This window comes from Pimephales promelas, chromosome 18 (assembly GCF_988280905.1).
Source record: "Pimephales promelas chromosome 18, fPimPro1.hap1.1, whole genome shotgun sequence".
In the NCBI taxonomy this organism is placed as follows: Eukaryota; Metazoa; Chordata; class Actinopteri; order Cypriniformes; family Leuciscidae; genus Pimephales; species Pimephales promelas.
The window spans coordinates 21,603,734-21,615,047 of NC_142786.1; the positions used below are offsets into that span (position 1 = coordinate 21,603,734).

The 11,314-nt window shown below is 37.9% G+C and overlaps 1 protein-coding gene across 2 annotated transcripts; it reads left to right on the forward strand.

Moving 5' to 3' along the window:
• The first annotated feature begins 542 nt into the window (after nt 1-542).
• Nucleotides 543-11,252, forward strand: LOC120485247 (uncharacterized). 2 transcript variants are annotated; one of them, XM_039680895.2, is made up of 14 exons: nt 543-708; nt 875-943; nt 1,080-1,148; nt 3,219-3,243; nt 6,211-6,297; nt 6,691-6,839; nt 6,926-7,042; nt 7,143-7,176; nt 7,252-8,032; nt 8,198-8,267; nt 9,656-9,733; nt 9,815-9,916; nt 9,999-10,596; nt 10,759-11,252. In XM_039680895.2, exons 2-14 carry the CDS (start codon nt 884-886, stop codon nt 10,983-10,985), a joined length of 2,397 nt encoding a protein of 798 aa, XP_039536829.2. In that variant the 5' UTR covers nt 543-708; nt 875-883; the 3' UTR covers nt 10,986-11,252. The 2 variants fall into 2 exon arrangements, with proteins under 2 accessions (XP_039536829.2, XP_039536830.2); XM_039680896.2 differs by lacking the exon at nt 3,219-3,243 and having other exon boundaries at nt 565-708.
• Nucleotides 11,253-11,314: the final 62 nt, after the last annotated feature.

An 11,314-nucleotide genomic window follows, 5' to 3' on the forward strand; every position in this document is an offset into this window, starting at 1 on the left:
AGCTTAAATAGACAGACTTACAAACTAACTATAACAAGAGAAATATATTCCTAGATTTTCACTTAAATATTTTAGAGTAGCCTATAATTCAGTTGCTAATATCGCTTTCTTATTTTTAACCCTTATCAGAGACTGAAAATATATGTCAGTTTCCATTTGAAAAAATTTAAAACATGGTTTTGCTTTAGAAAATTTCGCTTTGTGAATATGGAATTTGCCGAGTAAAATGAAAAGGTTTACAATATTACACAAACTACTATCTCTACAATCAAAATATGTAATAATCTGTTTCCCTTCAATTGTTATTGTTTTCTTTGTTTTGAAAGACAGGTAACTTTCAACATTTTTCCAAAATGTAATGCAGAAAGAACAACCATAAAAGAGATGAGGTAACGATTCTTCATCTGTCATACAAAAACTACAAAGATAAAAATGCTTTGCGTTCACCACTGGTAAAATGTCACTGGTGACGTCACATTAGCACCCATCCACTAGGTGGTACAAACGTTTTCGTAGGCAATATAATTTCACCACAGAAGAAGCCAAGGTTGAAAGAAGTGGCCTAGCGTATAAGTTGCTTTTCACTAAATTTTGTTTGTAACATCACTTTATCATCACTGTTCAAATAGTTTTGTGTTAGGAGAATTAAAAGCGCAGATCGCGAATTCGATAATCTATCGCTAATTATCTTGCGGGCGAGGCGTTACAGTAAGTGCGTCGCAATTTTCATTAACATTACGTAGAAGTGTATGAAATGTGTGATGCATCAAATTGAATAAGTTAAGGTTTTCTGCACTGTATTAATCTCGCACGACTGTATAAGAACATATTATGTGCTTAGCTCCCTATAAAACAACACTGTGTCTTATTTTAGTTTGCAGAGATGTCTGATTTGCTGACAGTGTACGACGATGACCAGGCCAACACCTTCATCGACTGCATGGTAAATCCGTCTTATTTTGACCGTAGTGCACAACAACAGATAGCCTACTAATGTTTATCATGTTTATTATAACTTTATGTAAATGCATTGATGTGACTATTATAGACAAATAATATTGATAACGTTCGTTTCTCAGATCTGCGATAAAAGAATAAGGGGCGATACTCATTACAAAATCCACGTGACTACACTGCAACATTTGAAGGTAAGAAAAAAATCTATCATAGTGTCTGAATGAATATCAAAAATTTACTTCCAAATTTAGAAAACGTAAAATAATTTCCAACGGATCACTTGACACTGAAGACTGGAATAATGAATGAAAAAAATATGTGTTTAGGCTATATATCAGTAGTATTTAGTATTATTAAAACATGTTTTGAGTAGTTTTAGATTATAATTGATTGTTTTTTTGTTATATTCACTTTTCTGCTTCATTCAACTTTAGGACTTCTAAGCAATAGAGATCAACCAGCAAACAACATTTTGCTTGTTCATTTCCTTCGTCTCGGACACTGTATACAGGTTATGACCTTGTGTATGGGTTATTCTGCATTGCATTACCGGTCCCAAAAACTACTCATTCTTCTTTAAACCAGATTAGGATGAGTTGTGTGGACACTGGGCTATTTTGGAGTCTGTTCAAGGACGTATCTTTATCTTTACTTTAAGCTACAGTATGACCACAAAGACGCCAGAGACCCCAGCGTCCTCTTTCAAGGACACTTTTCTAGGTCCACTTCTGGTTCTTATAAAAAGGATTCAAGTGTGAAAACATTCTGAGACACCGAGATGCCAGTTACTTAACATTTTGAAGAGCAAATACACTCTACCATTTTATATGTTTATCTTTCTGCTTTAACAAGGGTTTTGATCACGTGGATCTTCAGTCTCCTGAATGGATGGTGCTGCTTAGCCTTGAAACAACATATTCTTGTACACTTCTGTATGTTTGAGAAGGTTCAGAAGCACTATAACAGTTGTTTATTTTTGTAGTCTGAGGGCATCCTCAAACTGCTTCACTTCGTCAGCACAAACTTGTGCTGTAGTTTGTCAGACGACAGCCAGTGCGGTTGTTGGTGGTGCAACAAGATGATGTGCTTCCTTTCAAGACTGATTAATGACCATTGGATGCATGTTGCATACTAAAATGGCAAGAGTTGTGAAAAGTCTGTTTGACTGGCCACAAAGCGAGAGTCAGACTGCACAGGTTGCAGTAAAGAATGGTCACAAGGAAGAACTTGTTGCATTATTTTTCCAAAGTTTGTGACTTTTGTGACAAATTTTAATCTTTGAAAGTTACTCAAAGGTTTTGTTTGAGGTAATTTGTATCTTCGAGAACAAATACATTTTATTTATGCCTGGGAAATAGGTAGTACTTATTACTTTTGGTCAAATGGAAATTCTGACCGTCACCTGACATCATGAGACACCGAGATGCCAGTTACATAACATTTTGAAGATCAAATACACTCTACCATTTTAAATGTTCATCTTTCTACTTTAACAAGGGTTTCGGTCACGTGGTTTTTCAGTCTCCTGAATGGATGGTGCTTCCTGCGTAATTTCTTTTTTGTATGTTATAACTTCCACTTGCTGTCACTATCCGTTCCTTGGGTTCTGAGCAGAAAGGATTTTACCTACTGGATTGTAGGTCATCAAAAAATGCGTTCTGTTATTTCACTTAGAAATTTCACTCTTTTTTTATATAAATAACACAGGTTCTACCTTAATAAATATTCAGAATTGCATTGAATCCTGAATAAATCCAAGGATACATTTTAATGTTTAACTCTAGTCTTTGAATGACTTGTATTAAGTACATTCTCACTGGACTGTTCAGAACTATTATACTTTTAGACTTTTGTGGCACATTACTCTTCAACTTTTGTGAAATTCCTCATTATTTCATCTCATGAACAAGTGAAACCCAAACTTTTGGATTGCTTCTGTAAAATTTGGCTTCCTTATTCCACACACATTATGATGTCCATACTTTTGGTTCTTCAACCTTTAACTTTTCTTCAGAGTGATGCACAATACTGGTCCCATGAAGCTCCTGGGGTTAAGTGCCTTAATCAAGAGCCCAATGATGAAAGAAGGTCTCCCCTTTTAGGGTTTGGACCATCAACTATCTCAACACTCTTTGTTGCTTTGTCATTGTTAACTTCTGTTTACTTTATTTCAGTATTGCAAGTAACTCCTATGAAGTGATCATAAGTAAAACGTATAATCATCTGTCCCTGTTTTTCCTCCACTGTTTATCTCTTCAAAGAAAGAGGAGTCCTATGCTTCACAGGGTAAGTAGTCAAAATCACAACTTTGTGATACAATCTTTTTTTTTCTTATAGTTATCCCAATTGTGTTCAGTAAAAAAAAAAAAAAAATTATATATATATATATACATATGTCACGTTTTGTTCAGACAGAGTTGGAATCAGTGTAATAAGATTATACTAAGGGTGTTTTCACACTTGGCAGGTTTGGTTCGATTATAACTAACTCTGTTAGTGCGGTTTATTTAAATAAGTGTGAACGCTGCCATTTGAAACCTAGTGCCACCAAACAGGCGGACCGTGAACCACATTTTCAGGCGCGGTTCAACTGATATATGAGCACAACATGGACCAAAGACATCTGAGAGATCCAAAAACGGGATGTTATTTCACAAGATGCAACCCTAAAAAGGACAGATTGCTCAAGCATACCTGTTTCTTCTCATCATAGTCCTGATGTTGTCCATTACAGTTCAGTACAGGCATTGGAACAGCGTTTCCTTTGAGCAGATCTTCGTTCGTGTGTGTGAATGGAATTCTTTGTGCTCTTTTGACTCCTTTTCCACATTTTCTAAGCTCTTTGTGCATTCTCAGCTGGTAAAAAAGGGGTGTTGATGGCGCGGTGGATGAGACACATGCCTTTGGTGTGAGACCTGGGTTCGAATCCACTGTGGGACACCAATGTGTCCCTGAGCAAGACACTTAACCCCTAGTTGCTCAAGAGGCGTGCGACCTCTGACATATATAACAATTGGTCGCGTTGGATAAAAGCGTCACCTAAATGAATAAATGTAAATGTAAAAATACTCCCATAAACACACACAACAACTGCATTTAGTCCTGCACTTAGCATTGTTTCAAATGTTCAGTAAGTTCCATTGCAAAATATACTGTATGGCATAAAAGCTGTCCAATCAGACCTTATCTTGTTTCATAGCTTTTGGTTCAGTGTTAAAAATGAAAGTGTGAATGCTAAGCGAACCAGGACTAAATGTATAATTTTCTTTTTTGGAGGCACCAGAAACTGAACTACAAGTGTGAACACACTCAAAGTGTCTCAGAATTGTATTTATTTTTAATTGGTTTGAGGTTGATTTGACATTTTAATGTGCTTAGAAGCACGATTCTAAGGAAATCAGGAAATTCAACTGAAATCTCAAGGAGATTGTAAGTATTCATATTGTCAGGTATCATTCCATAGGTCAGGTAGGGTTTCCATCGAGGAAGATGTCCTTCTGCTATCAAAATAGATGGTCGTCAAACTCACAGGATTCACCAGTGATGATGGGAATCATCACAAGAACTTTTTTTTTTCCCCCTGAAGTAATATGAAGACCCAACTGATATAGTTTTGTTGGCAGTCGGCTGTGGATTTGAAGATGAAGAAGGAACAGAATCCTGTTGGAATCACACACTACTGAGATGCATACGTGGATTTTTATGGATGTAGTGAAACCACGAAATTTTCAAGAAACAGGGATAGAATAAGATGCGACTATTTCAGGAATGTAGGGGGGCTTTTTTTGACTTTAGGTGTAAGGCATGAAACGGAATTTGCGATGTATGTATCCTAGTGAAACAGCTTCTCGAATGAGTAAAAAAATGTAGGGCGGGACTTGATAGACTTGAGTTTGTCTATTAGGAATTGATTGGACCGTTGTCGTTTGCTAATTGCAAACGTTTCATGCGAGTGACATGTTGCTGGAGGGGAAGGTTTGAAACTCGTCTGGCTGTTGGACACCCTTATTGCTCAGCCTTCCCTTCTCAGACGACAAGTACATCAGTGCAATGTCGCTGTGAAGGGGACCGTTTTTATTTAAAGATTACAAATGCACATTTAAAAAAAAATGTGCACAGATGAATCATTTTCAATAAACACTGCAACATTAAAAAAAAAATGGTGATCTAAGAACTACATCTGAACAATGGTTTGCCTCGTTGTTCATGCCATCCAGTAAAACCATGAAACGTGGTTTGCCTCGTTGTTTATGGCATCCAGTAATTTTTTTCACGCCATATTTATTTGAATGTGCAATGTGGGATGAATTTGTACATTTCCCCACACCCCAAAATACAGTATACATGCTGTATTTGCACAATGCTTCCAGTGTGCTCAGCAGATTTTCTTACTTTTTTATTTCACTTTCATAGTGTCCCCTTTTATGTCTGTGATTATTAAAGGAGGCATTGAGGACTAGAGAAGCAAGTATGCCATACATATGTGTATGGACAGATTCCCAGGTGCTTAAGTTTGGATTTCTACAGCGTCTTTCGGACTGATCTCAATCCTGGGATGCTGTTTTGCCATAGCGATGTGAGAAAGCTAGTACAACGGTTGTACCAGCTCATCACCTGTGCAAAACCTGTTTCTTGCACTGCGCAAAGATGCTTTTCAGCATGACTTTTCTGTGAAGTCACTGGACTTTGATGTTGAAGGATGTTGCCTAAAGGTTCTGAGATTCTAGAGATCTGAGATACCATATGGATCCTTGTGTGAATGACACAATTGAGTAATGCTTCAGCATTACTTAACAATTTGAGACCAGTTTGTCTTTCACCAAGTGATGTCTTTTATGATTGCTGAACATTAGACGGCCTCCCCTGGATTTTCATGAAATGTGACGTTTCAGCAGAAATAAATGGAAATGTCCTTTAAAAATTGGTAAGAAGGATAAGAACTTTTTCACCTGAACAGAGGCCTTGAGACTAAATCAGCTTCTACTTAAACAGAAATGGTGTTCATGAAAATGAACTTTCTTTTACTGTTTGATAGGTCAATTGGAAACCATTTTGGAGGACTTTTTTGCACCTTTTTTGAATGCGGCGGTCCTATTTCAGACATTTTCTGTTACTTGGAAGATTCTGCTGCTGTAGAAGAATTAAATGAATTTTTAGATATGAAGACTGTTTATATATATATATATATATATATATATATATTTGTAACCTTTTGAAATGAACATGTTTTATGAGCTTATTCTGTCCTTATAGGAAAGATTCCGAGACAACCTCCACTGCCGGAATGGACCGATATCATAGAATATTTGAGATACCTGAAACTTGATGAGCCCATTATTGGTAAGATGACTATCACACAAGCTGGTTAGGATACCATTGAAATCATGATGATTATAACAGTCTTAAAGGGATAGTTAAAACTATAATGAAAGTTAAGTCATCATTTACTCGCCTCCTGTCTTTACAAATCTGTATGGTTTTCTTTATTCTGTAGAACATGAAAAAATATATTTTGGAACTGTATTCACGCATACAATGGCAGTCAATGGGGTCCAAAATAACACTGGAATTTGGTCCCCATTAACTTTCATTATATGGCCAAAAACAAATACTGAGATTTTTTTTGTGTTCCGCAGAAGAACACCAATCATAAGAAATGGTGGGAGGTGGGAGAAATGTTCATTATTGGTTGAACCATTTATTATTTCACAATTTAATCATTTCTTTGTTCAGGTCTCAGCTCCCTGAAACAGATCCCAGATCATGTCACTGACGATGGTAAAGCTGTGTTAAAATACAGGTGCAGATTGTGTGCCGTTGATATGGACCTTTTTAGTATGGTGGCCCACGTAGTTGGACGCAAGCACCGGCAAAAATACTTGGTATGGTGGCATTTTACCTCCTTTTACTTTTCCCTTTCTTCTGTTCAGAGTAAAATAGAGTGGTTACATTAGATCTGTCTTACCAGGAACTGAAAAGGCCAGACTTGGTGACATGGCATGACAACGCACAGAAACAACCAGGCCTTGTTGCCAGAGCAAAAGCTGCAGTGGTCGAAAAGCAGGAGGGATGGGGAACGCCAGTGGTATTAACATCTTAGTCACTTGTAAAATCAATTAATTTTAATAGTTTTATATTAAACCTCTAGAATTATGAATAACTATTCATCTGTAATTTCATTTCAGGCACTCAAAAGAGATGTATTTCCGAATTACCAAGGTGAAATTTTGACTTCTTAAAACGCAGCTGCTTTTTTTTCATACAGAATTCTAAACACAATTTTGTACCTTACAGGAAGAGATTTACCTCCCAGTGTTCATGAACAACCCTACTATGGACGAGAGTCTAGTTGGGAGCCACCTTTGGCAGAAGATAAGATTTATGAACAGACGTACTTAGAAGAACAGGGAAGACCATATTATATTGACGAAAATTATGACCATTACCATAGACCTAATCCAGATGATGCAGTCCACCAGCAGTCCTATCCAGAAGGAAATCGACATCAACAACCGTATGAAGAAGCCGACAATCGAGGAAGAGGCTTAAGAGGGGATGATTATCCTGAAAGAGCTGAGAGAGAAATGCATACAAGGCCCTATGCAGACCATGGTCCAAGGAGACTTCGAGAAGACTATGACGATGTTCATGGCCAAGGACAGTTCTCAAGAGGTGATAGACTTGTGTCTATAGATGTCCAAGAGAAGGTTTATAATGAAGGCGTGCCAAGAAACCGATTTAATGACAAAGACCTCCGAATCCAGCGCCCTGGAGAATCTAAATATCAGGCTGAGCAAATGGAATATAGAAGATACGCAACATATGAAGAGGAAAAGCCTGCCACGAATCCCATGCCAATGCATGGAAAAAGCTTTCATGACGAAGAGAGAAGAGGGACTGTCAGAGAATTGCACAAAGGGCCTTGGGACAAAGCTAATGAGATGCAAGGTTACCCCCACATGCATGAGCCCAGAGATCCAAGAGCATATTCACAGGAAGCTGTTCCCGCTAAAAAGAAAAAGAAGAGCAGATTCTCTGATGCAACCACAGAGGAAATCACACTCGCACATATGAGGTGGCTTCTTGGATCATTTCATAAAGTCACATTCAGAAAATCATAAACTTTCTTGCACAATGTTATGAAATTTGATGCAATTTTTAGTATTTTTACACCCATTTGCATTAGTCTGTTGTCTTTAATTGTATTTTTTGTGTGTGTGTTTTACATTTCTTATTTTAGACATTCAAAAAAAAACATCCAAAAAGAGAAGTCAAGAGAAGCACAGTTCAGAGCAAAACCTCCACCTCCGGTAAAACCGCAAAGCCACTACTCTCTTTACGCACAAAAACAAGTATATTGAGAAATTAAGATAACTTGTTTTAAATGTGGTGTTTTAGGTATTTTGTATTCGACTCATTGAGTGCATTTACATGCGGTTTATGCCGAGTTCAGACTGCACGATTTTGGCTCGCCGACTGGTTTTGAGAAATCGCTGGCAAATGCCTGAAATCGGTGCTCGTTCACACGGGTGACAATCACGCAGTGTGAATGAGCGAAGACGCGATCTGAGAGAATCGCCGACGCCCGTGAGAGATTTGGCATGCTAAATATCTGGACCTGTTGGCGATTTAAAATCCTGCAGTGTGAAAAGTGTTCTGACTGAAAAATACATCGGCGATTGCTGACAGCCAATGAAGAGAGCAAGATACAGAGCAGCGGGGAGTTCGGGAAGGAGTTATAGATCACTTATCAACCTGACACTGTTTCAGAAAAAGGCTTCTTCTCTGTCTATTTGGACCCAAGAAATGGAAGAAAAATTTGTAGACATTTAGCAGGAGCACCCATGTCTGTTTGACTTTTCATCTGAGCTGTACCACAACCGGGTCGAAAAAGTCCCACATGAAAACTCCGGTCTTCCACGTGTGATGTTGCATTGTTTCCTAATCACATCTCGCGTGTGTTTGTTGTGAAACGTACGTAGTTTGCGTGCAGCATGCTAGACAGTTGTCGCAGATCCATCGTGCAGTGTGATCACGGCAGCGACTGAATGCTGGCCAAGATAGTCATCCCGCGACCCGAATATTTGGAAAATCGTGCAGTCTGAACTCGGCATTAGACTAAAGCAATAACTTTGTTTTGCTAAAATATGTATACACTTGTGTATACAACAGTCTGTTTTTGGGAAGTCCGACTAATGGTGTGGTAATATTTACTGTCATTCAGTGAATTTTCACAGTTGAATGAATTGGAGTCCATGTGATTTGTAAATTCCGCCTAAGTGTGGTGAAAATCTCCCAACAGAGATGTCGCAATGGGAACAAATTTGTTAAGTTGACCAACAGAAAGATGCTCTGTTTGAAAGGGACTTGAACTGCGCTTCATACACCACTTCACTATTGATAGCCAATGGGTCTTTTTTTGTTAGTAACAGTTCGCTATTTTGCACCTTGGCAGAACTAGATTGTGATTTGTTGCTTGTCCTTGTCCAGTATGTACTGTAAACATATTAATCAGACAACAGTTGGCTTTAACAGTCTTTGTACGTGGAAATGTATTTAATATTTCAAATATTCAACCAAGCATTTTGTCATACTGTATATCCTTTGACAGGTTATGCAAAAACTTGCTATAACTGTATATGTAATTGTACTTGTTGGAATTCTCATGTTGTTGTTTTTTGTTTTCCTCTTTGTACAGTCATTCAATAACCAATTTGTGGACCCTGGAAGTGGATCCCATCTTAATCCAAAACATGAAAACGTTCTGGACATACTTGTGAGTGCAGAATATTTGACCAACATGAAAAAAATAATTAACGAACAAGTTTTCATTTGAACTTTCCTTTTTAAATTACAGAGTGACATCCAGATTGAAAATATGGATGACGCCAGATTTCTTAAAGAAAAGTTGTGCACAGTTTTGAAAGAGTTCCAAGCAAAAAAATCTGGAACCACTGGGGTAAGCAGAGTGTTCTCTTTTAAGAATCATTCTCATTTAATTTGGTTTAAATAATTATCTTTTTGTTGTCTTTCATCTAAAGGGCCCATCTTCACAATCTGTCAGTGATCAGAGAGGGGTAAAGCACACGGAGCAACGCAGAGATGCATATAAAGACCCAAGGGATGATCCAGATGGCATGTATTCAGAAAACAGGGGTTTCCAAGAGATTAGGCGATATGAAAACGATCCCAGAGGTTTCCAAGAATCCAGACAATATGGAGATGACCCTAGAGATATCCGAGAGGTCCGACAAAGTGAGGATGACCCCAGAGGTCATAGAGAGACCAGACGTTATGAAGATGATTACAAGGAGCCAAAACGATTTGATGGTTATCCCAGTGGTCTTCAAGAAGCAAGGCCGTACGCTGATGATCCCAGAGGATTTCAAAAGTCAAGGTTACAAGAGAATCCTAAAGGTCTTCCAGAGATGAGACATTATGATAATGATCCTAGAGAACAGGAACAACGTTATGAAGAATATTCACGAACTTCCAGAGAAGAAGCTCCAAGAAGATCTCAAGAGACAAGATATTATGAAGAGGATTACAGAGGCTTTGGAAATTTGGATTCTGAAAGACGACGTTCATATGAGCATTTTGAGGGCAGAGGCCCTGCAGGTGTTGAGAGAGGTTTTCAAGGTAAAAGAACACCCAGTTATCATAGGCCAAACCAGTCTTCCTGATGAGCAGATGATAGCATTACAGTATTTCAAAGTTTTTCTAAAAAATAATTTGAGCTAGTATATATTTTTTGCTGTTAGTGCCTTCATTCGTTATGATCTCCTGATTATCCTGTTTCAGAGAGCTTTCGCAAGCCTCCTGGTAACTTCCCACCAAGTTCTCTTCAAGAAGAAGGAAGGATGCATGTCGGGAGAGCACAGCACAGGTCCCATCGTAATGACAGTGAAGCTGGCGATGAACCATACGACCCGTTCCAGCCATCATCCTCGCCACCTCCAGAAGCGAGCACCTCAACCAGTCTTGACAAGATTGCCTCAACTCTTCTGGAGCTTGTGGCTCGTAGATAGAGTTAAGCTGATGAGTTGGATACTTCATGATGTGATATGGTTTTAGCTCAACAATAGCCTACAGTGATTGATTTTCCAGTAAATGATGTTATACTGTTTTCTGCTATTTTTCAACTACTTTTCAGTTTGTCCTGTAAGGATTTGTAGCCTAGTTTATATTGTCTTTTTAGTTTGGTATGTCAATTGTGAAATGTTGATGTTTAGTTGAAATGGTTTGATTATTAGAAAGTTGTTGATTTAAAAAAAATAATAAACCGTTCAACCCACTCTTTTTGAATCTTTTTTTTAATCAGTAAATAAACATTAGTTGTATAAAATATAACAATGGT